Source organism: Myodes glareolus, chromosome 22, assembly GCF_982192425.1.
Source record: "Myodes glareolus chromosome 22, mMyoGla1.1, whole genome shotgun sequence".
Classification (NCBI taxonomy): Eukaryota; Metazoa; Chordata; class Mammalia; order Rodentia; family Cricetidae; genus Myodes; species Myodes glareolus.
In genome coordinates, this window is record NC_142047.1 from 23,361,092 (window position 1) to 23,387,556 (window position 26,465).

General features: G+C 47.3%; 5 protein-coding genes across 5 annotated transcripts; all 5 read left to right on the forward strand.

Annotated features, from left to right (window-relative positions):
• Window positions 1-1,739: 1,739 nt before the first annotated feature.
• Window positions 1,740-2,858, forward strand: LOC125396683 (metallothionein-1). Its single transcript, XM_048428680.2, has 3 exons — window positions 1,740-1,899; window positions 2,391-2,456; window positions 2,634-2,858. The coding sequence occupies exons 1-3, from the start codon at window positions 1,872-1,874 to the stop codon at window positions 2,723-2,725; spliced, it is 186 nt and encodes a 61-aa protein (XP_048284637.2). The 5' UTR covers window positions 1,740-1,871; the 3' UTR covers window positions 2,726-2,858.
• Window positions 2,859-8,492: 5,634 nt separating this feature from the next.
• LOC148118480 (metallothionein-1-like) lies at window positions 8,493-9,774 on the forward strand. Its single transcript, XM_087900230.1, has 3 exons — window positions 8,493-8,706; window positions 9,213-9,278; window positions 9,555-9,774. The coding sequence occupies exons 1-3, from the start codon at window positions 8,538-8,540 to the stop codon at window positions 9,644-9,646; spliced, it is 327 nt and encodes a 108-aa protein (XP_087756356.1). The 5' UTR covers window positions 8,493-8,537; the 3' UTR covers window positions 9,647-9,774.
• Window positions 9,775-13,693: 3,919 nt separating this feature from the next.
• On the forward strand, window positions 13,694-14,939 carry LOC148118481 (metallothionein-1-like). Its single transcript, XM_087900227.1, has 3 exons — window positions 13,694-13,868; window positions 14,375-14,440; window positions 14,720-14,939. The coding sequence occupies exons 1-3, from the start codon at window positions 13,841-13,843 to the stop codon at window positions 14,809-14,811; spliced, it is 186 nt and encodes a 61-aa protein (XP_087756353.1). The 5' UTR covers window positions 13,694-13,840; the 3' UTR covers window positions 14,812-14,939.
• Window positions 14,940-18,750: 3,811 nt separating this feature from the next.
• Window positions 18,751-20,012, forward strand: LOC148118482 (metallothionein-1-like). The gene is made up of 3 exons (XM_087900229.1): window positions 18,751-18,945; window positions 19,451-19,516; window positions 19,793-20,012. Exons 1-3 carry the CDS (start codon window positions 18,777-18,779, stop codon window positions 19,882-19,884), a joined length of 327 nt encoding a protein of 108 aa, XP_087756355.1. The 5' UTR covers window positions 18,751-18,776; the 3' UTR covers window positions 19,885-20,012.
• A 3,927-nt stretch (window positions 20,013-23,939) lies between these two features.
• Window positions 23,940-25,193, forward strand: LOC148118483 (metallothionein-1-like). Its single transcript, XM_087900228.1, has 3 exons — window positions 23,940-24,123; window positions 24,630-24,695; window positions 24,975-25,193. The coding sequence occupies exons 1-3, from the start codon at window positions 23,955-23,957 to the stop codon at window positions 25,064-25,066; spliced, it is 327 nt and encodes a 108-aa protein (XP_087756354.1). The 5' UTR covers window positions 23,940-23,954; the 3' UTR covers window positions 25,067-25,193.
• The last annotated feature ends 1,272 nt before the right edge of the window (window positions 25,194-26,465 follow it).

A 26,465-nucleotide genomic window follows, 5' to 3' on the forward strand; every position in this document is an offset into this window, starting at 1 on the left:
GGTGGGTGGCCAGCTGGGCAGGCTTTCAGGAACCAACCAGTTTCGCTCTTCGCTAGAGAGGTGGGAAACTGTGTGGAGGGAGCTGGTTAACCACCTAGTGCACCTCCCACTACAGCCTTGATGCCAGAGTTAGATTCCAAACAAAATGGCACAGGTAACAGGGGAGGGCATGACACTCCGGCCGGTCTCCTAGGCTGTATGTTGAGACCCTACTTACAAAGAAAGACGTGATAAGTGGTTCATGATAACAGCTATGGCCTTTTCATAATTACACGCGGCAGATGGGATATTTGTTTATGCATTTGCAAAGGACAGATGCCAGACCTATGATGCTTAGCTGAGTATCTATCTATCTGTGTCATGGTCATCTACCACATACATGACCGTGTGACTTATGCTCCAAAGAGTCATTCACCCCCTGCCAAAAAATTCTGTGACCCACCCATGCTAGGGTGGTGCGATATAAAACCATGAGCAAACGTCATTAAACATACAGAACCATGCCTGCCATGTAGTCACAGTACCATGTTGTACAATGCAACAGTCCAGATTTTCTTAAATACATTTAAGTGTGTTTATTAGTTATGCTTACATATGTTTAAGCAAACTTTTGCTAAACACAGGCATCAGTCTTATTCCAGATACAGAAGAAAGCTAAAAAAAAATATAGGTATATGTAAAGATACACCACATGTATTTCACTCATAAACTGTGCTTGTCAGCAAGACATGATAATATATGCCTGGAGGCTTAGCCATCGGGAGGCAGGAGGATTTGTAGTTCAAAGCAAATTTGGGTTATATGAAAACAGCCACAAAAATATTGCTTTTGTCTCTGCCCTTAGTCGAGCTGGAGGAGTGCCCCTGTATGGGAGGAGTTCAGCTGTAGAAATATTTATGCCCTAACAGACGCAAGAGGGTCTCTATCAAGAACACCAGTTAAAGGGGAGGCCCATCAAGAGCAAAGGGAGACTATGGAACTTCAAATCATGCACAACTACCCAGGTCTGAGATACTGAGCAAGAGGCTTGAACTTAATTAAACAGGGCCTGACAGCAGAATAGTCAGGCACAATGAAATAAATAAATAAATAAATCGCCGTTTCTTTTGCTTCGTGTCTAATGCGGTCCCTGGATACCACCTAAAATGATCCCGCTGCGGGGACGGCATCCCCTATTTTCCACACTATCCAGGAGTAGAGCAGATAGGTTAAGGTGTGTGGGCCCCCAGCCCTGGACAACGTGCCTAGACTTCTCAGGAACCGAGACTGGATGTGCTGAGATGTGTGGGCCCTGCTGCTGTGTCCCAACGACTGTGATAGGGCACAGAGGGACAGTGAGGACCGGAAAAGTTCATAGTCAAGGCTAGTCTTTTTACATAACTGTCTCTTCGACTTTTGCTGTTTTTGATTCAGAGCAATGGTGACCCGGCTGGGAGCTGCCCAGGAATTCCCGGAAAGGAGAAACTGAAAGCGGAGCTCCTCCCATGAGTTTAGGGAGACGGTCCGGGGTGAGATTTCGCTAGAAAAGATTGACTGTAATCTCAGGAAAAACTACGGGGACATGATGTAGCACACATCACACAGATTGTCCTTCCCGGGCCAGTTGCGCCAAAAGGGACGGACCCGCTGTGCATGCCAGCGCCCTAGGGAGCTCTGCACCCCACCCGAAGAGTGCGCTCGGCTCTGCCAAGGACGCGGGGCGCGTGACTCAGCGAAGGCCGGTTCAACCGCTTACTGTGTGCAAACTCTGCGCACGGTCCGGTCCCACGACTATAAAGAAAGCAGGCCGCCCGCTAGGCGTCAGCAGGACTTCCAGCAGCCTGACCGCCTCCTAGTCACTTGCTCCACAGCTCCAGCTTCACCAGCTCAGAATGGACCCCAACTGCTCCTGCTCCACAGGTAAGAGAAGCCCAGTTCTTCGTCTTTAGAATTGCCAGTCAGGATCGCAGACCGGATTCCTGCTGTCCTGGAGGATGTAGAAGAGTATTGACGGGAATAGCGCCTTCAGTTGGAGATTCATTCTAGTTAATTTAACGTCCCATTTTACAAGCACCTTCATCGATCCTTGGAGTAGGGATATTATCCGAACGACTCCTTTGTCGAGGTTGGAGGCAGTATTTAGGCGCACAAATGTCTGGCTCCTGAACACTCAAGTAGTGGGGGATATCTGGGTAGAGCCCTAGGCATTATTAACGGTATTATGACTAGGAGGTGAGGTCCTTTGTGTCTAGGAATGGAAGACACAAGCCCTGCCCTATCCCAAGAGAGATGGAGCTAGGCTCCCTGGAGTCCTGGGTTGGATTTAATGAACTGAGCTGGGCACATGGTGTTGGCCCCACAGGGACCCTGCATTTCTCTCTACTCACTGCTGTGTTTTTTCTCCTCCACAGGCAACTCCTGCACCTGCTCCAGCTCCTGTGGCTGCAAAGACTGCAAGTGCACCTCCTGCAAGAAGAGTGAGTGGGGAAGGAGAGTTGGGGTGAGGGCTACAGTTCAGCGGGAACCCACAGAGAGCTGGCTCTGAGAAATATCTTTTGCTGCCCAGGGCAGTTCAACTGTTTCTCCAAGCACTATGCCCTACAGCTCCCAGGGCCACTCAGCAGCTCTGACCTCTTCCTCTCCTTTGTTTCCAGGCTGCTGCTCCTGCTGCCCCGTGGGCTGCTCCAAGTGTGCCCAGGGCTGTGTCTGCAAAGGGGCCTCTGACAAGTGCACGTGCTGTGCCTGATGGGAGGACAGTGCAGCAGCTCCGAGGTGTAAATAGTGTGGACCAACCCAAAGTGTTTCATACAGCTTTACCGTGTTTATAAATCTGCTTTTTTTCTATGAAATATGTGAATAAAAAGCCAATTTGATTCTAACTCTGGTTTTCTTTGTGTGACTTTGAAATAAGGAACTGTGTGATAGATGAACTTGATAGTACAGGGATCTGGTTCTGGTCCCTTTACCTCTTCACCTCCTGCTCCAAAGGAGGGGAAAGTGTCTTAGGATAAAGTTGAATTATGCCATGAGCTTCCTCTCAAAGGAAGACAGCAGCTGTGTGCCGGGTTAGGAGAGTGCAGGTGTAGATGCTCAGTATCTCACCCTCGCAACACAGAAAAGCCTCTATCATCTCTTCACCTTCTCTCTCTATTCCAGTATCAGTGCCTCACATTGTGGGGCATATGAGGGGGTACTGAGATGAACACAGGCTGACTGGCATGCTAGTCAGGGATCCTTAACACTGAGCCTCTTCATTTATTTATTCTGCTGGAGACATGTTAGAGGGTCTTTGATGACTGCTTTGACAACAGATCTCAACAAGTTTCTTAAGTTGGCCTAGAATTTTGCAGCCTAGTCTGGCTTGAATTTTTAGTTTCCCTGCCTCAGTTTCCCAAGGACTTTAGACTGTGCGTGAGGCCATATAAATGTGATGTATAATCAGGTGTGGCTCGTGCCTGTGATCCCAACATTAAGAAGTAGGAGCAGGATGGTCTGGGTTACTAGACAGCCTGAGCTACATGGGACCCTATCTCAAAATAAAAGTACTCACATAGTGGAACAACCAACTCCCAGCTGTTGGATCCTTAGAAGATCTCAATTGTCCTTTTCTCTTTGGGTGTGTGTCTGTAAGCACGTACATGTGCTTGTGTATGTGTTTATGTGTGCATGCACATGAGGTTGTGTATGTGTGTGCATGCACATGTGCTTCTGTATGAGTGTGTATGTGTACACACATGATTCTGGTGAACATGGAGGCTGAGATTGATATTGATGACATAGGGAATCTTTATCACTTTACACCCTTCTTCTTCTTCTTCCCTTCCTCCTTTTCCTCCTCTCCCTCCTCTTCCTCCTCCTCCTCCTCCTCTTCCTCCTCCTCTTCCTCCTCCTCCTCCTCCTCCTCCTCCTCCTCCTCCTCCTCCTCCTCCTCCTCCTCCTCCTCCTCCTCCTCTTCTTCTTCTTCTTCTTCTTCTTCTTCTTCTTCTTCTTCTTCTTTTTGAGACAGGGTTTCTCTGTGTAACCCTGGCTGTCCTTGAACTCACTGTGTAGACCAGGCTGGCCTCAAACTCAGAGATGCACTGACTTCTGCTTCCCTAGTGCTGGGATTGAAGGCCCAACCTCCCCCTGATATTTTTTGAGACAAGATCTTCAGCTTCAACTGAATTTAGACCTTGCTTTACTTCTGCCAGGATGCATAGCCAGCAAACCCTGGGGACCCTCTCTCTCCACATACCCTCAGCTCAACACTGGGGTGACAGATTGTACCACCACTCCTGGCTTTTTATGTAGGAGCTGGGGATTCAAACTGAGTTCCCCAAGGTTGAGCAGCAAGCACTTTACTCATTGAGCCATGTACCTCACGGTTATTATTTTCTATGCACCTCTAGCCTGATGTTTCTCAAATGATACTATCTGTACAAATATAAATTCCAACAGCATGAAACTCAGTTTTTGAGGCTTCAGTAGGAAAACAATAAATATATGAAGACACAGGGACTCTAACCTAACCACTCCTCACAGCTGTTCATCGAGTGACTATGTGCATACATGTGGAGCTGCACTGGCCCAGAAATCAGCAAGGAGCTCAGGGATGGAACCCAGCAGCACTAGACCACCCCCTGGGAGGGCTCCATTGCTGGGACTTGGGTGCACATTCCTTGCAAAGTCAGGATGAATTTCCTCTTTCAAATTCCAGGCGTGTGACCAGGGATTGGAGGAAGTTGCCCATGTATGTAATCTTCTGACTCTAAATGAATTGCTTTGCATCGAACCGTCCATGGACTGGGAAGGGCTCACTGGCTATAGCTTTGGGCCAAGAAGCCATGCTTTTGTATGTGCAGCATGGAAAATGTAAGACAGAGACAAATTACTGTGTCTCTCCTCTTACTGGATACAACAGAAATGAGGCCATAGATGGAGGTGGAGACAAAGACTGGCAATGTGTTAGAAGCAAGGTGACATCTGCAAACACCCCCCTCCACCTCCATCGAGTTTGCTAGGACCAGAAAAAAGAAGCTAAATGACAGCACACAGATTAGAGCTGAATGCAAAGCCCCGCCTCCCGCAGGCCACCCAGGGGCCTGCTCAGAAGGCCAGGTGCACTCTGCAAGCAGAGACTGCACCCTGGGGAAGCTTGCACTCAGCTCAGTCACACCCAGTAGTGTGATGAAGGTCACAAGTTCACCTACTCTGCTAAGAGTGCTGTGGATTTCAATGGGCCCAGTGCAAATTTGGAAGCTGCCAGACTTATTCTGTCCTAACTCACCACCCAGTGGGATCTGGGCCTTCTCAAATTGTTACTTAGGACTTCCAGCATGGTGTAAGGTACCTAGCAAGGGCCTTAGGATGCTAAGTTCCCAGTTGACACATGACCCAGCCAGAGGTTCTTAATAGTTTGTTTTTACTTTGTATGTTTGTGTGTATGTGTGTGTGTATGCACACACATGTGGTCATGTATGTGGGTTTGTTTGTTCATGCACATGTGCTGTGTGTGCATGTGTGTGTGCGTGCACATACATGTGCTTGGGTATTTGTGTGTATGTACACATACATGGGCTTGTGGTGAATGTGGAGGCCTGGGGTTGACATAGGGAATCTTCCTCGATCACTTTACAACTTACTTTATTGACATTTTTTTTTTTTAACCAAGACTGGGTTTCTCTCTGTAACATAGGAGACTGTCCTGGACTCACTCTGTAGACCAGGCTGTTTGTGAACTCACAGAGACCCATCAGCTTCTGCTTCCCTAGTGCTGGAATTAAGGGCTGTGTCACCCGTGCCTCAGCTTCTACCTTACTGCTTGAGATAAGATCTTCTGCTGAATTTAGAATTTGCTTTATTTCTACCACGGTGAATGGCCAGCAATTTTGGTTACCCACCAATCTCAACAAACCCTCAGGTCAACACTGGAGTGACAGACTTTTACCACCATTCCTGACCTTTTATGTAGGAGCTGGGGATTCAAACTCAGGTCCTCAAGATTGAGCACCAAGCACTTTACTCATTGAGCCACATACCTAACCCTACAGTTATTATTTTCTATGCACCTCAAGCCTGAAGTTTCACAAATGCTACTCTTAGTAAAATAATTAAATTCCAAGAGCATGAAACTCAGATTTTAAAGATTCCACAGGAAAACAATAAATATGAAGACACAGGGACTCTAATGTAACCGCTCCTCACAGCTGTCCATCGAGTGACTGTGTGCATACATGTGGAGCTGCACTGCACAGAGATCAGGAAGGAGCTCAGGATGGAACTCAGCAGCACTAGACAAACCCCTGGGAGGGCTCCATTGCTGGGACTGAGTGCAAGTTCCTTGCAAAGTCAGGATGAATTTCCTCTTTCAAATTCCAGCAGAATGACCAGGGATTGGAGAAAGTTGCCCACACATGTAATCACCTGACTCTAAGTGAAGTTCTTTGCGTGGACCACGGAGGGATCACCGCCTATTGTTTAGCCAGGAACACATGCCTGTCTGTCTGTTGCATGGAAAGTGGAAGACAGAGAGAGACAAAGTCCCGTGTCTGTCCTCTTTCTGGGTACAAGGAAAATGAAACCAAAGACAGGGGCAGGGACAAAGACAGGTAATGTGGTAGAAACAAGGGTGACATCAATAAACATTTCTCCAACTCACACTTGCGTCTCCAGATGAGGTAAAGAGACTTTGGGATAACTGGAGTGACCTCCATAGTGCAGGGCTGAATGTGGGAATCGTTCCCGACTAGGTTCTTGGAACTCTAAGAGGGAGGGATGCCCAGCGAATTTGCTAGAACAGGCCAACAGACTCTGGAATGACTGCACACAGATTAGAGCTGAGAGCAAAACTCCACCCTCCGCCGGCTGCTTGAGAAAGTCCACACAAAAAACACTTGCTCTGTGTGCACTCTACACTCAGAAACTGCGCTCAGAAAGAAGCTTGCACTCGGCTCAAACACACCCCTTATGCGACTGTGGGCACCAGGTCACTGCTGCTGCACAGAGGGCAGGGCCTGCAGGCCTGGAAGCTCCAGGCTCCTTCTTTCCTAAGGACACCCGGCGGGGGGGGGGGGGGGGGGGGAGGCCTCAACCTCTTCTAAATGTTGCTTTGGTTTTCAGCCTGGTGTTTGATACCTGGGATGGGCCTTAGAATTCTCAGTTCAGACTGGGCCTGAGGCAGAAGAGGTCACATACTGTGTTCTGAACTGAGTGAACTCACTTTGTTGTCTGCTTGCTTTCTGGTTGAGCTACTGAAGGCTGTCTAGCTTTATTAAAGTTCAAAGACTGAGGTATAGAGTTCATATACCCCCACCCTACGCTGACCTTCTCCCCTTCCAGGACATCATTGGTCAGGTGCTGCTGGCTGCACCCAGAGGTCTGTGCATAACCGGGGTATCTTTAGGATAGAGAGAAGGCTGAGGAGGAAACTTTTGGAAAATGAAGACATCGGGTCATAAACTAAGTCGCTGTCCTGCTGGACTGACTCTTGCATGTGTGACTTTTACTTTGTTGGTTAATATGAGAGTTTGTTTGCCCTTCTGCTATGAGGGAGCAGAATAGTGGGTCCTCACTGCACGTTCTGCACAGCACAAACAGCTACAGGCCAGCTGAGATATGGGGTAATGTTTGCACATGACATTTGCACGCACATGGCGGCCTTAAGTATAAAGTGAGCAGGCAGATTCCTGGGCTTCCATAATCCCTCCTAAAGCCTGATTTTGTGCTGGTTCCATTGGATCCCAACTCGTTTCCATGGGAAATGGACCCAGCTGCTCCAGTGCCACACTGGTAAAGGACTTCAGTGGACACATTTTCATATCTGAATAAAGTGGCCTCATTGTCATGTGCTGCTGGTTCTTTTTCTCTGCTAGAAGCCCATTGATGGTTCATGTTCGTTCTCTCTCTCTCTCTCTCTCTCTCTCTCTCTCTCTCTCTGTCTCTCTCTGTCTCTGTCTCTGTCATTAGCTTCATTACACTTTGGATGTTTTCAAGCTTCCATTCAGCTGAAATTGGTTCCTGACATTGACTGTCAATTCCATTGTGTTGACATTGGTTGACTGACATTGGCTGACAACACTGAAGACCATTCTGCTCCCACTCCAACATTTCTTCACTGTTCTTAGGTAGTAAACCAGGCAGGTCAATTGGGATGTATAGCCTAAAGTTTATATCTGTGCTTTCAGGGCAGTCAGTGCCAGGCCTTCATTAAAATGCCTCCTCATTGTAGCGTGGTGCTGCAGGCATGTAATTCATATCCCTACCTGGGGGGTAGAGGCAGGAGGATCATGATTTCATCTATAAAATAGGTTATGTCTGGCCCTGTTTATAAATTAATAAAGACACAAATAACAAATACTTCACCTTGGCTGTGGCCACAGCATGGGAACAGATTCCCACATCTGCTTTAGGTGGTACAAGAGAGAAACATGGACAAATGTGCTGTATGACTGGTGTGGGAGAGGCAGACAATGCAGGAGGACCCCATGCAGGTGAGAGCAGGGACCATGCCCCACAGCTCATCAGAGCTCAGCAGTTAGGGAGCATGACTTCGTGTGACTCAGCAAAGGCAAGTGCAGCTGATGGCTGGGTGCAAACTCTGCACCCGGACCTGTCCCAGGACTATGAGAAAGCAGCTGCCTGCTAGGGATCACCATGACTTCCAGCAGCCTGGCTGCCTCCTAGTCCCTTGCTCTGTAGCTCCACCTTCACCACATCTTGGAATGGACCCCAGCTGCTCCTGCTCCACTGGTAAGAGACAACCTGTTCTTGGACTTTAGAATTGCCAGGTTGGATCTCAGACAGGATTCCTGTAGTCGTGGAGCATGTAGTCCAGAGTATTGGTGGAAATATCAGCTTTAGTTGTAGATTCATACCGGTTCTTTTTAGCATTCCCCTTTGCAAGCACCTTCATCTATCCTTGGACTATGAATATTGTCAGAACGGCTTTTTTGTCAGAGTTGGAGGCAGTATTTACTGGCACAAATGTCTGACTTCTAATCATCCAGGTAGTGGGGCATCTGGGTTGGGCCCCAGCATTATTGAACGTATTATAAATTGCCTAGACAAGGAGAGAGGTGAGGGATCTTTGGGACTCAGGAATCAAGGACTCAAGACCTACCCTGTCCTGTATAAGGTGGAGCTAGGCTTCCTGGCATCCTGAGTGGATTTAGTTAACACAGCTGGGCCCAGGGTGTTGGCCTGCCTGAGGTCCTGCATTTCTCTCTACTCATTGCTGTATTTTTTCTCCTCCACAGGCAGCTCCTGCAACTGCTCCAGCTCCTGTGGCTGCAAAGACTGCAAGTGCACCTCCTGCAAGAAGAGTGAGTGGGGAAGGAGAGCTGGGGTGGGGTCTATGATTTAGCGGTAACCCACACAGAGCTGGCTCTGAGAAATGTCCTTTGCTGCCCAGGGCAGTTCAACTCTTTACCAGCACTATCCCCAACAGCTCCCAGGGCCACTGCAGTAGCTCAGGCCAGTGCTGTTCTAAGACAACCCCCTTCTGCTCTTGTTGGGGAAGAAGCAGGTCTTCAGTGGGACCTGTGTGGCAGGAGCTCCTAGGACAGCAGCTCTGACCTCTTCCTCTCCTTTGTTTCCAGGCTTCTGCTCCTGCTGCCCCGTGGGCTGCTCCAAGTGTGCCCGGGGCTGCGTCTGCAAAGGGGCCTCTGACAAGTGCACATGCTGTGCCTGATGGGAGGACAGTGCAACTCTAAGGTGAAAACAGTATGGACCAACCCGGAGATTCTCAGACGACTCTACACTGATTACTAAACCTCCTTTTTCTGTGAAATATGTGAATAAAAAATCAGTTTGATTCGACCTCTGGTTTTCTTGTGTGACTTAGAAATAAGGAACTGGGTGACAGATGAACGTTATGGTACAGGGATTTGGTTCTGGTCTCATAACTTCTTCAACCCCAGGCACAAAAGAGAAGGAAGTGTCTTAATGGAAAGTCGAATTATGTCATGAACTTCCTCTTAATGGAAGACACAGCTGTGTGCCGGGTTATGTCTATGTGTGTCTGTGTGCACATGTGTGTAGATGTGTGTATATGTAGATGCATAGAAATGGCTCAATCCTTTATTCACATTTTCTTTCTAATCCAGTGTAAGCTCACACTGTGGCTTATATAGGGATGGAGAGTACTGAGCATAACACTGGGTCTTCACACTAAATGTTATTTTTTTCTCTTGGTGGAGAGATGTTTGAGGGTCTTTGATGTTGGTATTGACACCAGATCTTAACAAGTTTCTTAGGTTTGTCTAGAATTTCCAGCCCAATCTGGCCTTGAATTTTTGTTTCCCCTGCCTCAGTTTCCCAAGGACCTTATATTACAGAATTAACTGTGCTCCCAGGCCACTTAAATGTGATGTAGAATCAAGTGTGGCTCAGCCTGCAATCCCAGCATTAAGAACTAAGAGCAGGATGGTATGTGGACAAAAGAGGCTGAGCCACATGTGACCCTATCTCAGAATATAGGTGCTCCCAAATACCAACAACACAGATATTTCATCCTTAGAGGTTCTTAATAGTTTGTTTTCACTTTAGGTGTGTGTGTGTGTGTGTGTGTGTGTGTGTGTGTGTGTGTGTGTGTGTATGTGTGTGTGTATGCACGCACATGTACATGTGTGTTTGATTCTACATGAACATTTTCTCTGTGTGTGTGTGTGTGTGTGTGTGTGCACATACATGTGCTTGGGTATTTGTGTGGATGTACATACACATGGACTATGGTGAAATTCGAGCACTTTACACCTTACTTTTCTTTCTTTCTTCCTTTCTTTGTTTCTTTCTTTCTTCCTTCCTTCCTTCCTTCCTTTCTTTCTTTCTTTTTTTTTATCAAGACAGGATTTTTCTGTGTAGCATAGGAACCAGTCTAGAAACTAACTCTGTAGACCAAGGTGGCCTCGATCTCACAGAGAATCACCAACTTCTGCTTCCTTAGTGGCAGGATTAAAGGCCTCTGTCACCAGCCCCTCAGTGACCCCCTTACTTTTTAAGATAAGATCTTTTGTTTAAATTAGAACTTGTTTTATTTCTGCCAGGCTGGGTGTCCTTTTATTCTGGGTACCCAGCTCACTCTACCCATTCTCATCTCAACACTGGGGTGACAGATTGTAACAGCACTCCTTGTTTTTTATGTAGAAGCTGGGGATTCAAACTCAGGTCTTCAAGATTGAGCACCAAGCACTTTACTCATTGAGCCACATATCTAACCACTACAGTTATTATTTTCTATGCACCTCAAACCTGATGTTTCTCAAATGCTATTATTGGTAAAAAAAAAAATGAATTCTAAGAGTTGGAAAACCAGATATTAAAGATTCCACAGGAAACAAATAAATATATAAAGACACAGGGAATCTAATGTAACCGCTCCTCACAGCTGTTCATGGTGTGACTGTGTGCATACATGCAGAGCTGCATTGGCCCAGAGAAAGGAAGGAGCTCAGGGATGGAACCCAGCAGCACTAGACCACCTCCGGGGAGGGATCCATTGCTGGGACTGAGTGCAAGTTCCTTGCAAAGTCAGGATGAATTTCCACTTTCAAATTCCAGAGGCATAACCAGGGATTGGAGGATGTTGTCCGCATATGTAATCACCTGGCTCTAAGTGAAGTGCTATGGGTGGACCACGGAGGGCTCACCGGCTACTATTTAGCCAGGAACACATGCCTGTCTATCTATTGCATGGGAATTGGAAGACAGAGAGAGACAAAGTCCCGTGTCTGTCCTCTTGCTGGGGACAAGGAAAATGAAACCAAAGACAGGGGTAGGGACAAAGACAGGCAATGGGGTAGAAACAAGAGTGACATCAATAAACATTTCTCCAACTCACACTTGCATCTCCAGATGAGGTAAAGAGACTTTGGAATAACCAAGGTGACCTCCATAGTGCAGGGCTGAATGTGGGAATCGTTCCCGACTAGGTTCTTGGAACTCTAAGAGGGAGGGATGCTCAGCTAATGTGCTAGAACAGGCCAACAGACACTGGAATGACTGCACACAGCTTAGAGCTGAGAGCAAAACTCCACCCCCCCCGCAGGATGCTTGAGGAAGTCCCCACAAGGAACACCTGCTCGGTGTGCACTCTGCACTCAGAGACTGCGCTCAGCAGGAAGCTTGCACTCAGCTCAGACACACCCCTTGTGTGACTGTGGGCACCAGGTCACTGCTGCTGCACAGAGGGCGGGGCCCTTGCACCTGGCCCAGTGCAGGCCTGGAAGCTCCAGGCTCCTTCTCTCCTAAGGCCACCCAGGGGGTGGGGGGGGGCCTCAACCTCTTCTAAATGTTGCTTTGGTTTTCAGCCTGGTGTTTGATACCTGGGATGGGCCTTAGAATTCTCAGTTCAGACTGGGCCTGAGGCAGAAGAGGTCACATACTGTGTTCTGAACTGAGTGAACTCACTTTGTTGTCTGCTTGCTTTCTGGTTGAGCTACTGAAGGCTGTCTAGCTTTATTAAAGTTCAAGGACTGAGGTATAGAGTTCATATACCCCCACCCCACGCTGACCTTCTCCCCTTCCAGGACATCATTGGTCAGGTGCTGCTGGCTGCACCCAGAGGTCTGTGCATAACCGGGGTATCTCTAGGATAGACAGAAGGCTGAGGAGGAAACTTTTGGCAAATGAAGACCTCAGGTCATAAACTAAGTCGCTGTCCTGCTGGACTGACTCTTGCATGTGTGACTTTTACTTTGTTGGTTAATATGAGAGTTTGTTTGCCCTTCTGCTATGAGGGAGCAGAATAGTGGGTCCTCACTGCACGTTCTGCACAGCACAAACAGCTACAGGCCAGCTGAGATATGGGGTAATGTCTGCACACGACATTTGCACGCACATGGCGGCCTTAAGTATAAGGTGAGCAGGCAGATTCCTGGGCTTACATGTGCCTCCTAAAGCCTGATTTTGTGCTGGTTCCATTGGATCCCAACTCGTTTCCATGGGAAATGGACCCAGCTGCTCCAGTGCCACACTGGTAAAGGACTTCAGTGGACACATTTTCATATCTGAATAAAGTGGCCTCATTGTCATGTGCTGCTGGTTCTTTTTTTCTGCTAGAAGCCCATTGATGATTCATGTTCGTTCTCTCTCTCTCTCTCTCTCTCTCTCTCTCTCTCTCTCTCTCATTAGCTTCATCACACTTTGGATCTCTTCAAGCTTCCATTCAGCTGAAATTGGTTGCTGACATTGACTGTCAATTCCATTGTGTTGACATTGGTTGACTGACATTGGCTGACAACACTGAAGACCATTCTGCTCCCACTCCAACATTTCTGCACTGTTCTTAGGTAGTAAACCAGGCAGGTCAATTTGGATGTATAGCCTAAAGTTTATATCTGTGCTTTCAGGGCAGTCAGTGCCCAGGCCTTCATTAAAATGCCTCCTCATGGTAGCATGGTGCTGCAGGCATGTAATTCATATCCCTACTTGGGAGATAGAAGCAGGAAGATCATGATTTCATGTATAAAATAGGTTATGTCAGACCCTGTATATAAATTAATAAAGAAATAAATAACAATTACTCCACCTTGGCTGTGATCACAGCATGGAACAGATTCCCACATCTGCCTTAGGTGGTACAAAAGAGAAACAGGGCCAAATATGCTGTATGGCTGGTGTGGGAGAGGCAGACAATGCAGGAGGGCTCCATACAGGTGACAGCAGGGACCATGCCCCACAGCTCATCAGAGCTCAGCAGTTAGGGAGCATGACTTCGTGTGACTCAGCAAAGGCAAGTGCAGCTGATGGCTGGGTGCAAACTCTGCACCCGGACCTGTCCCAGGACTATGAGAAAGCAGCTGCCTGCAGGGATCACCATGACTTCCAGCAGCCTGGCTGCCTCCTAGTCCCTTGCTCTGTAGCTCCACCTTCACCACATCTTGGAATGGACCCCAACTGCTCCTGCTCCACTGGTAAGAGACAACCTGTTCTTGGACTTTAGAATGGCCAGGTTGGATCTCAGACAGGATTCCTGTAGTCGTGGAGCATGTAGTCCAGAGAACTGGTGGGAATAGCAGCTTTAGTTGTAGATTCAAACTGGTTCTTCTTTGCGTTCCCCTTTGCAAGCACCTTCATCTATCCTTGGAGCAGGAATATTGTCAGAATGGCTGCTTTGTCAGAGTTGGAGGCAGTATTTAGTGACACAAATGTCTGACTTCTGAACATCCAGGTAGTGGGGGCATCTGGGTTGGGCCTCAGCATTATTGAACGTATTATAAATTGCCTAGACAAGGAGAGAGGTGAGGGATCTTGGAGACTTAGGAATCAAAGACTCAAGACCTACCCTGTCCTGTATAAGGTGGAGCTAGGCTTCCTGGCATCCTGAGTGGATTTAGTTAACACAGCTGGGCCCAGGGTGTTGGCCTGCCTGAGATCCTGCATTTCTCTCTACTCACTGCTGTGTTTTTTCTCCACACAGGCAGCTCCTGCACCCGCTGCAGTTCCTGTAGCTGCAAAGACTGCAAGTGCACCTCCTGCAAGAAGAGTGAGTGGGGAAGGAGAGCTGGGGTGGGGGCTAAGGTTCAGCGGGAACCCACACAGAGCTGGCTCTGAGAAATGTACTTTGCTGCTCAGGGCAGTTCAACTGTTTCTCAAAGCATTATGCTCTACAGCTCCCAGGGCCAGTCTAGTAGCTCTGGCCAGAGCTCTCCTAAGACAACCTCCTCTCCCATCTTGTTGGGGAAGAAGCAGGTCTTCAGCAGGGCCTGTGTGGCAGGAGCTCCTAGGACAGCAGCTCTGACCTCTTCCTCTCCTGTGTTTCCAGGCTGCTGCTCCTGCTGCCCCGTGGGCTGCTCCAAGTGTGCCCAGGGCTGTGTCTGCAAAGGGGCCTCTGACAAGTGCACGTGCTGTGCCTGATGGGAGGACAGTGCAACTCTAAGGTGAAAACAGTATGGACCAATCCGGAGATTCTCAGACAGCTCTACACTGATAACTAAACCTCCTTTTTCTGTGAAATATGTAAATAAAAGCCAATTTCATTCTAACTCTGGTTTTTATATGTGTATGACTTTGAAATAAGGAACTGGGGATACAGATGAACTTGATAGTACATGAATCTAGTTTTTGTTCTGTTACCTCTTTAACCCCAGCCCCAAAGGAGGGGGAGGAGTCCTAGGATAAAGTCAGATGATGTCATGAGCTTCCTCTTTATGGAAGAGAGCAGCTGTGTGTCGGGTTATGTCTATGTGTTTCTGTGTACGCATGTGTGTAGATACATAAAATCCCACCCTCATGGCACAGAAATGGCTCAATCCTTTATTCAGATTTCCTTTCTCTTCCAGTTTAATGTCACACTGTGGGTTATATACGGATGGGGAGTACTGAGAGTAACACAGGGTCCTCACACTGAGCCTTTTTGTCCTTGGTGGAGAGAGGATAGAAGGTCTTTGTTGGCTCTTGTGACACGAGATCTCAACAAGTGTCTTAGGTTGGCCTAGAAGTTTGCAGTCCAGTCTGGCTTCAATCATTGATTCCCTATCACGGTTTCCAGAGTACCTGGGATTACAGGACTGGCTGTGCCCCCATATAGAATCAGGTGTGGCACAGGCTGTAGTCCCGACATTAATAGGAGGAGCAGGATGGTCTGGGTACTAGACAGCCAGGGCTACATGTGACTCTCTCTTGAAATAAAAGTGATCACAAATTGGGACACCAACCTCCCAGACGTTTGAATCTTAGAGGTTCTTTACAGTTAGTTTTCACTTTGTGTGTGTGTGTGTGTGTGTGTGTGTGTTTCTGCACACATGTGTGTTTGTATATGTGTGGTTTTTGTCCATGCACATGTGCTGTGTGTGTGCATGTGTGTGTGCACATACATGTTCTTGGGTATTTGTATGTATGTACATACACATGGGTTTGTGGTGAATGTGGAGGCCTGAGGTTGACATAGGGAATCTTTCTCTATCACTTTACAATATACTTTCTTTTTGTTTTTTTTTTAAGCAATACTGGGGTTCCCTGTGTAGCATAGGTTCCTATCCTAGAACTCACTCTGTAGACCAGACTGGTCTATAACTCACAAATACCCATCAGCTTCTGTTCTCCAAATATTGGGTTTAAAGGCCTCTGTCAGTGTCACCTCAGCCTGGACCTTTATTGTTTGAGACAAGATCTTCTGCTGAATTTAGAGTTTGTTTATTTCTGCCAGACTGGGTGGCCAGCGTTTCTGGAGTCCCCACCTCTTTCCACAAATCCTCAGCTCAACACTGGGGTAACAGAATTGTATCACAACACCTGGCTTTATTTAGGTGCTGGGGATTCAAACTCGGGTTCTCAAGATTGAGCACCAAGCACTTTACTCATTGAGCCACATAGCTACCCTACAGTTATTATTTTCTATGCACCTAAAGCTTGAAGTTTCACAAATGTCACTCTTAGTAAAATAATAAATACCAAAAGCATGTACCTCAGATTTTAAAGATTCCACAGGAAAGCAATAAATATGAAGACACAGGGACGCTAATGTAACCGCTCCTCACAGATGTTCATCGAGTGACTGTGTGCATACATGTGGAGCTGCAATGAACAGAGATCAGAAAGGAGCTCAGGGATGGGACTCAGCAGAACTTGAACACCCCCTGGGAGGGATCCATTGCTGGGACTGAGTGCAAGTTCCTTGCAAAGTCAGGATGAATTTCCTCTTTCAAATTCCAGCAGAATGACCAGGGATTGGAGAAAGTTGCCCACACATGTAATCACCTGACCCTAAATGAAGTGCTTTGCATGGACCGCGGAGGGATCACCGCCTATTGTTTAGCGAGGAACACATGCCTGTCTGTCTGTTGCATGGAAAGTGGAAGACAGAGAGAAACAAAGTTCCATGTCTGTCCTCTTTCTGAGGACAAGGAAAATGAAACCAAAAGACAGGGGCAGGGACAAAGACAGGCAATGTGGAAGAAACAAGGGTGACATCAATAAACATTTCTCCAACTCACACTTGCATCTCCAGATGAGGTAAATAGACTTTGGGATAACCAAAGAGACCTCCATAGTGCACGACTGACTGTGGAAATCCTAACCGACTAGGTTCTTAGAAATCTAAGGGGGAGGGATGCCCAGCGAATTTGCGAGAACAGGCCAACAGATGCTGGAATGACTGCACACAGATTAGAGCTGAGAGCAAAACTCCACCCTCCGCGGGCTGCTTGAGGAAGTCCACACAAGGAACATCTGCTCAGTGTGCACTCTGCACTCAGAGACTAAGCTCAGCAGGAAGCTTGCACTCAGCTCAGACACACCCCTTATGTGACTGTGGGCACCAGGTCACTGCTGCTGCACAGAGGGCGGGGCCCTTGCACCTGGCCCAGTGCAGACCTGGAAGCTGACAGGCACCTTCTTTCCTTAGGCCACTCAGGAGGTCCTCAACCTCTTCTAATGTTGCTTTGGTTTTCAGCCTGGTGTTTTATATCTGGGATGGGCCTTAGAATTCTCAGTTCAGACTGGGCCTGAGGCAGAAGAGGTCACATACTGTGTTTTAAAATGAGTGAACTCACTTTATTTCTTCTTGCTTTCTGGTTGAGCTATGGGAGGCTGTCTAGCTTTCTTAAAGTTCAAGGACTGAAGTATAGAGTTCATATCCTCCCACCCCACGCTAACTTTCTCCCCTTCCAGAACATTATTGGTCAGGTGCTGCTGGCTACACCCAGAAGTCTGTGCATAACCGGGGTGGCCCTAGGGTAGATTGAGGAGGAACCTTTTGGTGAATAAAGACCTTGGGTCATAACCTCAATCGCTGTCATGCTGGACTGACTCTTGCTTGTGTGACTTTTCCATTGTGGGTTATTACAAGAGTTTTTTTGCCCTTCTGCCATGAGGGAGCAGAAGAGTGGGTCCTCACTACACATTCTGCACAGTACAGACAGCTACAGGCCAGCTGAGATGTGGGGTAATGTCTGCACATGACATTTGCACACACATGGTGGCCTTAAGTATAAGGTGAGCAGGCAGATTCCTGGGCTTCATGTGCCTCCTAAGGCCTGATTTTGTGCTGATTCCATTGGATCCCAACTCATTTTTATGGGAAATGGATCCAGCTGCTCCAGTGCCACACTGGTAAAGGACTTCAGGGGACACATTTTCATTTCTGAATGAAGTGGCCTCATTGTCATGTGTTGTTGGTTCTCTCTCTCTGCTAGAAGCCCATTGATGGTTTATGTTCTCTCTCTCTCTCTCTCTCTCTCTCTCTCTCTCTCTCTCTCTCTCTCATTAACTTCATCACACTTTGGATCTCTTCAAGCTTCCATTCAGCTGAAATTGGTTGCTGACATTGACTGTCAATTCCATTGTGTTGACATTGGTTGACTGACATTGGCTGACAACTCTGAAGACCATTCTGCTCCCACTCCAACATTTCTGCACTGTTCTTAAGTAGTAAACCAGGCAGGTCAATTTGGATGAAAAGCCTAAAGTTTATATCTGTGCTTTCAGGGCAGTCAGGGCCAGGCCTTCATTAAAATGCCTCCTCCTTGTAGCGTGGTGCTGCAGGCATGTAATTCATATCCCTCCCTGGGAGATAGAGGCAGGAGGATCATGATTTCATGTATAAAATAGGTTATGTCAGGCCCTGTTTCTAAATTAATAAAGAAACAAATAACAAATACTCCACTTTGGCTGTGATCACAGCATGGAACAGATTCCCACATCTGCCTTAAGTGGTACAAAAGAGAAACAGGGCTAAATGTGCTGTCAGGCTGGCTTCAAAGAGACAGACAATGCAGGAGGGCTCCATACAGGTGACAGCAGGGACCATGCCCCACAGCTCATCAGAGCTCAGCAGTTAGGGAGCATGACTTCGTGTGACTCAGCAAAGGCAAGTGCAGCTGATGGCTGGGTGCAAACTCTGCACCCGGACCTGTCCCAGGACTATAAGAAAGCACCTGCCTGCTAGGGAGCACCATGACTTCCAGCAGTCTAACTACCTCCTAGTCCCTTGCTCTGTAGCTCCACCTTCACCACATCTTGGAATGGACCCCAACTGCTCCTGCTCCACTGGTAAGAGACAACCTGTTCTTGGTCTTTAGAATTGCCGGGTTGAATCGCAGACAGGATTCCTGTAGTCGTGGAGCATGTAGTCCAGAGAACTGGTGGGAATCACAGCTTTAGTTGTAGATTCAAACTGGTTCTTTTTAGCATTCACCTTTCAAGCACCTTCATCTATCCTTGGAGTAGGAATATTGTAAGAACGGCTCCTTTGTCAGAGTTGGAGGCAGTATTTACTTGCATAAATGTCTGATTTCTGATCATCCAGGTAGTGGGGCATCTGGGTTGGGCCCCAGCATAATTGAACGTATTATAAATTGTCTAGACAAGGAGAGAGGTGAGGGATCTTTGAGACTCGGGAATCAAAGACTCAAGACCTACCCTGTCCTGTATAAGGTGGAGCTAGGCTTCCTGGCATCCTGAGTGGATTTAGTGAACAGAGCAGGGCATAGGCTGTTGGCCTGCCTGAGATCCTGCATTTCTCTCTACTCATTGCTGTATTTTTTCTCCACCACAGGCAACTCCTGCACCTGCTTCAGTTCCTGTGGCTGCAAAGACTGCAAGTGCACCTCCTGCAAGAAGAGTGAGTGGGGAAGGAGAGCTGGGGTGGGGTCTATGATTTAGCGGTAACCCACACAGAGCTGGCTCTGAGAAATGTCCTTTGCTGCCCAGGGCAGTTCAACTCTTTACCAGCACTATCCCCAACAGCTCCCAGGGCCACTGCAGTAGCTCAGGCCAGTGCTGTTCTAAGACAACCCCCTTCTGCTCTTGTTGGGGAAGAAGCAGGTCTTCAGTGGGACCTGTGTGGCAGGAGCTCCTAGGACAGCAGCTCTGACCTCTTCCTCTCCTTTGTTTCCAGGCTGCTGCTCCTGCTGCCCCGTGGGCTGCTCCAAGTGTGCCCGGGGCTGCGTCTGCAAAGGGGCCTCTGACAAGTGCACGTGCTGTGCCTGATGGGAGGACAGTGCAACTCTAAGGTGAAAACAGTATGGACCAACCCGGAGATTCTCAGACGACTCTACACTGATTACTAAACCTCCTTTTTCTGTGAAATATGTGAATAAAAAATCAATTTGATTCGACCTCTGGTTTTCTTGTGTGACTTAGAAATAAGGAACTCGGTGACAGATGAACGTTATGGTACAGGGATTTGGTTCTGGTCTCATAACTTCTTCAACCCCAGGCACAAAAGAGAAGGAAGTGTCTTAATGGAAAGTCGAATTATGTCATGAACTTCCTCTTAATGGAAGACACAGCTGTGTGCCGGGTTATGTCTATGTGTGTCTGTGTGCACATGTGTGTAGATGTGTGTATGTGTAGATGCATAGAAATGGCTCAATCCTTTATTCACATTTTCTTTCTAATCCAGTGTAAGCTCACACTGTGGGTTATATAGGGATGGAGAGTACTGAGCATAACACTGGGTCTTCACACTAAATGTTATTTTTTTCTCTTGGTGGAGAGATGTTGGAGGGTCTTTGATGTTGGCATTGACACCAGATCTTAACAAGTTTCTTAGGTTTGTCTAGAATTTCCAGCCCAATCTGGCCTTGAATTTTTGATTCCCCTGCCTCAGTTTCCCAAGGACCTTATATTACAGAATTAACTGTGCTCCCAGGTCACTTAAATGTGATGTAGAATCAAGTGTGGCTCAGCCTGTAATCCCAGCATTAAGAACTAAGAGCAGGATGGTATGTGGACAAAAGAGGCTGAGCTACATGTCACCCTATCTCAGAATATAGGTGCTCCCAAATACCAACAACACAGATATTTCAACCTTAGAGGTTTTTAATAGTTTGTTTTCACTTTAGGTGTGTGTGTGTGTGTGTGTGTGTGTGTGTGTATGTGTGTGTGTATGCACGCACATGTACATGTGTGTTTGATTCTACATGAACATTTTCTGTGTGTGTGTGTGTGTGTGCGCACATACATGTGCTTGGGTATTTGTGTGGATGTACATACACATGGACTATGGTGAAATTCAAGCACTTTACACCTTACTTTTCTTTCTTTTTTCCTTTCTTTGTTTGTTTGTTTGTTTCTTTCTTCCTTCCTTCCTTCCTTCCTTCCTTTCTTTCTTTTTTTTTTTTATCAAGACAGGATTTTTCTGTGTAGCATAGGAACCAGTCTAGAAACTAACTCTGTAGACCAAGCTGGCCTCGATCTCAGAGAATCACCAGCTTCTGCTTCCTTAGTGGCAGGATTAAAGGCCTCTGTCACCAGCCCCTCAGTGACCCCCTTACTTTTTAAGATAAGATCTTTTGTTTAAAGTAGAACTTGTTTTATTTCTGCCAGGCTGGGTGTCCTTTTATTCTGGGTACCCAGCTCACTCTACCCATTCTCATCTCAACACTGGGGTGACAGATTGTACCAGCACTCCTTGTTTTTTATGTAGAAGCTGAGGATTCAAACTCAGGTCTTCAAGATTGAGCACCAAGCACTTTACTCATTGAGCCACATACCTAACCACTACAGTTATTATTTTCTATGCACCTCAAACCTGATGTTTCTCAAATGCTATTATTGGTAAAAAAAAAAAATGAATTCTAAGAGTTGGAAAACCAGATATAGAAGATTTCACATGAAACAAATAAATATATAAAGACACAGGGAATCTAATGTAACCGCTCCTCACAGCTGTTCATGGTGTGACTGTGTGCATACATGCAGAGCTGCATTGGCCCAGAGAAAGGAAGGAGCTCAGGGATGGAACCCAGCAGCACTAGACCACCTCCGGGGAGGGATCCATTGCTGGGACTGAGTGCAAGTTCCTTGCAAAGTCAGGATGAATTTCCACTTTCAAATTCCAGAGGCATAACCAGGGATTGGAGGATGTTGTCCGCATATGTAATCACCTAGCTCTAAGTGAAGTGCTTTGGGTGGACCACGGAGGGCTCACCGGCTACTATTTAGCCAGGAACACATGCCTGTCTATCTATTGCATGGGAATTGGAAGACAGAGAGAGACAAAGTCCCGTGTCTGTCCTCTTGCTGGGGACAAGGAAAATGAAACCAAAGACAGGGGCAGGGACAAAGACAGGCAATGGGGTAGAAACAAGAGTGACATCAATAAACATTTCTCCAACTCACACTTGCATCTCCAGATGAGGTAAAGAGACTTTGGAATAATCAAGGTGAACTCCATAGTGCAGGGCTGAATGTGGGAATCGTTCCCGACTAGGTTCTTGGAACTCTAAGAGGGAGGGATGCTCAGCTAATGTGCTAGAACAGGCCAACAGACACTGGAATGACTGCACACAGCTTAGAGCTGAGAGCAAAACTCCACCCCCCACAGGCTGCTTGAGGAAGTCCCCACAAGGAACACCTGCTAGGTGTGCACTCTGCACTCAGAGACTGCGCTCAGCAGGAAGCTTGCACTCAGCTCAGACACACCCCTTATGTGACTGTGGGCACCAGGTCACTGCTGCTGCACAGAGGGCGGGGCCCTTGCACCTGGCCCAGTGCAGGCCTGGAAGCTCCAGGCTCCTTCTCTCCTAAGGCCACCCGGGGGGTGCGGGGGGGGGGTATCAACCTCTTCTAAATGTTGCTTTGGTTTTCAGCCTTGTGTTTGATACCTGGGATGGGCCTTAGAATTCTCAGTTCAGACTGGGCCTGAGGCAGAAGAGGTCACATACTGTGTTCTGAACTGAGTGAACTCACTTTGTTGTCTGCTTGCTTTCTGGTTGAGCTACTGAAGGCTGTCTAGCTTTCTGAAAGTTCAAGGACTGAGGTATAGAGTTCATATATCCCCCCCCCCCCCCCCCCCCGCACACATGCTAACCTTCTCTCCTTCCAGGACATCACTGGTCAGGTGCTGCTGGCTGTACCCAGAGGTCTGTGCATAACCGGGGTATCTCTAGGATAGACAGAAGGCTGAGGAGGAAACTTTTGGCAAATGAAGACCTCAGGTCATAAACTAAATTGCTGTCATGCTGGACTGACTCTTGCCTGTGTGACTTTTCCTTTGTTGGTTAATCCGAGTTTGTTTGCCCTTCTGCTATGAGGGAGCAGAATATTGGGTCCTCACTACACGTTCTGCACAGCACATCAGCTACAGGCCAGCTGAGATGTGGGGTAATGTCTGCACACGACATTTGCACATCCATGGTGGCCTTAAGTAAAAAGTGAGCAGGCAGATTCCTGGGCTTACATGTGCCTCCTAAAGCCTGATATTGTGCTGGTTCCATTGGATCCCAACTCATTTTCATGGGAAATGGACCCAACTGCTCCAGTGCCACGCTGGTAAAGGACTTCAGGGGACACATTTTCCTTTCTGACTAAAGTGGCCTCTTTGTCATGTGTTGTTGGTTCTCTCTCTCTGCTAGAAGCCCACTGATGATTCATGTTCATTCTCTCTCTCTCTCTCTCTCTCTCTCTCTCTCTCTCTCTCTCTCTCTCTCTTTCTCATTAGCTTCATTACACTTTGGATCTTAACAAGCTTCCATTCAGCTGAAATTGGTTGCTGACATTGACTGTCAATTCCATTGTGTTGACATTGGTTGACTGACATTGGCTGACAACACTGAAGACCATTCTGCTCCCACTCCAACATTTCTTCACTGTTCTTAGGTAGTAAACCAGGCAGGTCAATTGGGATGTATAGCCTAAAGTTTATATCTGTGCTTTCAGGGCAGTCAGTGCCAGGCCTTCATTAAAATGCCTCCTCCATGTAGCATGGTGCTGCAGGCATGTAATTCATATCCCTACTTGGGAGATAGAAGCAGGAAGATCATGATTTCATGTATAAAATAGGTTATGTCAGACCCTGTATATAAATTAATAAAGAAATAAATAACAAATCCTCCACCTTGGCTGTGATCACAGCATGGAACAGATTCCCACATCTGCCTTAGGTGGTACAAAAGAGAAATATGGACAAATGTGCTGGATGACTGGTGTGGGAGAGGCAGACAATGCAGGAGGACCCCATGCAGGTGAGAGCAGGGACCATGCCCCACAGCTCATCAGAGCTCAGCAGTTAGGGAGCATGACTTCGTGTGACTCAGCAAAGACAAGTGCAGCTGATGGCTGGGTGCAAACTCTGCACCCGGACCTGTCCCAGGACTATGAGAAAGCAGCTGCCTGCTAGGGATCACCATGACTTCCAGCAGCCTGGCTGCCTCCTAGTCCCTTGCTCTGTAGCTCCAGCTTCACCACATCTTGGAATGGACCCCAGCTGCTCCTGCTCCACTGGTAAGAGACAACCTGTTCTTGGACTTTAGAATTGCCAGGTTGGATCGCAGACAGGATTCCTGTAGTCGTGGAGCATGTAGTCCAGAGAACTGGTGGGAAAAGCAGCTTTAGTTGTAGATTCACACCGGTTCTTCTTCGCGTTCCCCTTTGCAAGCACCTTCATCTATCCTTGGAGTAGGAATATTGTCAGAACGGCTCCTTTGTCAGAGTTGGAGGCAGTATTTAGTGACACAAATGTCTGACTTCTGATCATCCAGGTAGTGGGGGCATCTGGGTTGGGCCCCAGCATTATTGAACGTATTATAAATTGCCTAGACAAGGAGAGAGGTGAGGGATCTTGGAGACTCAGGAATCAAAGACTCAAGACCTACCCTGTCCTGTATAAGGTGGAGCTAGGATTCCTGGCATCCAGAGTGGATTTAGTGAACAGAGCAGGGCACAGGGTGTTGGCCTGCCTGAGATCCTGCATTTCTCTCTACTCACTGCTGTGTTTTTTCTCCACACAGGCAGCTCCTGCACCCGCTGCAGTTCCTGTAGCTGCAAAGACTGCAAGTGCACCTCCTGCAAGAAGAGTGAGTGGGGAAGGAGAGCTGGGGTGGGGGCTAAGGTTCAGCGGGAACCCACACAGAGCTGGCTCTGAGAAATGTACTTTGCTGCTCAGGGCAGTTCAATTGTTTCTCAAAGCATTATGCTCTACAGCTCCCAGGGCCAGTCTAGTAGCTCTGGCCCGAGCTCTCCTAAGACAACCTCCTCTCCCATCTTGTTGGGGAAGAAGCAGGTCTTCAGCAGGGCCTGTGTGGCAGGAGCTCCTAGGACAGCAGCTCTGACCTCTTCCTCTCCTGTGTTTCCAGGCTGCTGCTCCTGCTGCCCCGTGGGCTGCTCCAAGTGTGCCCAGGGCTGTGTCTGCAAAGGGGCCTCTGACAAGTGCACGTGCTGTGCCTGATGGGAGGACAGTGCGGCTCCCACGTGCAAACAGTGTGGACCAACCCGGAGATTCTCAGACAGCTCTACACTGATAACTAAACCTCCTTTTTCTGTGAAATATGTGAATAAAATCCAATTTGATTTGACCTCTGGTTTTCTTGTGTGACTTAGAAATAAGGAACTCGGTGACAGATGAACTTTATGGGACAGTAATTTGGTTCTGGTCTCATAACTTCTTCAACCCCAGGCACAAAAGAGAAGGAAGTGTCTTAGTAGAGAGTCGAAATATGTCATGAACTTCCTCTTAATGGAAGACACAGCTGTGTGCCGGGTTATGTCTATGTGTGTCTCTGTGTGTATGTGTAGATGCATAGAAATGGCTCAATCCTTTATTCACATTTTCTTTCTAATCCAGTGTAAGCTCACACTGTGGGTTATAAAGGGATGAAGAGTTCTGAGCATAACACTGGGTCTTCACACTGAATGTTTTTTTTTTCTCTTGGTGGAGAGATGTTGGAGGGTCTTTGATGTTGGCATTGACACCAGATCTTAACAAGTTTCTTAGGTTTGTCTAGAATTTCCAGCCCAATCTGGCCTTGAATTTTTGATTCCCCTGCCTCAGTTTCCCAAGGACCTTATATTACAGGATTAACTGTGCTCCCAGGTCACTTAAATGTGATGTAGAATCAAGTGTGGCTCAGCCTGCAATCCCAGCATTAAGAAGTAAGAGCAGGATGGTAGGTGTACAAAAGAGGCTGAGGTACATGTGACCCTATCTCAGTATATAGGTGCTCCCAAATACCAACCACACAGATATTTCATCCTTAGATGTTCTTAATAGTTTGTTTTCACTTTAGGTGTGTGCGTGTATGCACGCACATGTGCTTTTGTGTGTGTTTTATTGTACATGCACATTTTCTGTGTGTGTTTGTGTGCACATACATGTGCTTGGGTATTTGTGTGGATGTACATACACATGGACTATGATGAATTTGGAGCACTTTACACCTTACTTTTTTCTTTCTTTCTTTCTTTCTTTCTTTTTTTCTTTCTTCCTTCCTTTCTTTCTTCCTTCCTTCCTTCCTTTCTTTCTTTCTTTCTCTCTTTTTTTCATCAAGACAGGGTTTTTCTGTGTAGCATAGGAACCAGTTTAGAAACTCACTCTGTAGACCAGGCTGGCCTGGATCTCACAGAGATCCAACAGCTTCTGCTTCCTTAGTGCAGGAATTAAAGGCCTCTGTCACCAGCCCCTCAGTGACCCCCTTACTTTTTGAGAAAAGGTCTTCTGTTTAAATTAGAACTTGATTTATTTCTGTCAGGCTGGGTGAGCAGTTGTTCTGGGTACCCAGCTCACTCCACCCATTCTCATCTCAATACCCGGGTGACAGACTTGGACCACCACTCCTGGCTTTTCATAT

What these genes read in the sequence shown, in the direction of transcription:
- LOC125396683 (XM_048428680.2), top strand. Translation starts at nt 1,872, where the DNA reads ATGGACCCCAACTGCTCCTGCTCCACAG. An exon ending in CAACTGCTCCTGCTCCACAG is followed by an intron (nt 1,900 to 2,390) that starts GTAAGAGAAGCC and finishes TCTCCTCCACAG; the next exon opens with GCAACTCCTGCACCTGCTCC. An exon ending in GTGCACCTCCTGCAAGAAGA is followed by an intron (nt 2,457 to 2,633) that starts GTGAGTGGGGAA and finishes CTTTGTTTCCAG; the next exon opens with GCTGCTGCTCCTGCTGCCCC.
- LOC148118480 (XM_087900230.1), top strand. Translation starts at nt 8,538, where the DNA reads ATGGCTGGGTGCAAACTCTGCACCCGGACCTGTCCCAGGACTATGAGA. An exon ending in CAGCTGCTCCTGCTCCACTG is followed by an intron (nt 8,707 to 9,212) that starts GTAAGAGACAAC and finishes TCTCCTCCACAG; the next exon opens with GCAGCTCCTGCAACTGCTCC. An exon ending in GTGCACCTCCTGCAAGAAGA is followed by an intron (nt 9,279 to 9,554) that starts GTGAGTGGGGAA and finishes CTTTGTTTCCAG; the next exon opens with GCTTCTGCTCCTGCTGCCCC.
- LOC148118481 (XM_087900227.1), top strand. Translation starts at nt 13,841, where the DNA reads ATGGACCCCAACTGCTCCTGCTCCACTG. An exon ending in CAACTGCTCCTGCTCCACTG is followed by an intron (nt 13,869 to 14,374) that starts GTAAGAGACAAC and finishes TTCTCCACACAG; the next exon opens with GCAGCTCCTGCACCCGCTGC. An exon ending in GTGCACCTCCTGCAAGAAGA is followed by an intron (nt 14,441 to 14,719) that starts GTGAGTGGGGAA and finishes CTGTGTTTCCAG; the next exon opens with GCTGCTGCTCCTGCTGCCCC.
- LOC148118482 (XM_087900229.1), top strand. Translation starts at nt 18,777, where the DNA reads ATGGCTGGGTGCAAACTCTGCACCCGGACCTGTCCCAGGACTATAAGA. An exon ending in CAACTGCTCCTGCTCCACTG is followed by an intron (nt 18,946 to 19,450) that starts GTAAGAGACAAC and finishes TCTCCACCACAG; the next exon opens with GCAACTCCTGCACCTGCTTC. An exon ending in GTGCACCTCCTGCAAGAAGA is followed by an intron (nt 19,517 to 19,792) that starts GTGAGTGGGGAA and finishes CTTTGTTTCCAG; the next exon opens with GCTGCTGCTCCTGCTGCCCC.
- LOC148118483 (XM_087900228.1), top strand. Translation starts at nt 23,955, where the DNA reads ATGGCTGGGTGCAAACTCTGCACCCGGACCTGTCCCAGGACTATGAGA. An exon ending in CAGCTGCTCCTGCTCCACTG is followed by an intron (nt 24,124 to 24,629) that starts GTAAGAGACAAC and finishes TTCTCCACACAG; the next exon opens with GCAGCTCCTGCACCCGCTGC. An exon ending in GTGCACCTCCTGCAAGAAGA is followed by an intron (nt 24,696 to 24,974) that starts GTGAGTGGGGAA and finishes CTGTGTTTCCAG; the next exon opens with GCTGCTGCTCCTGCTGCCCC.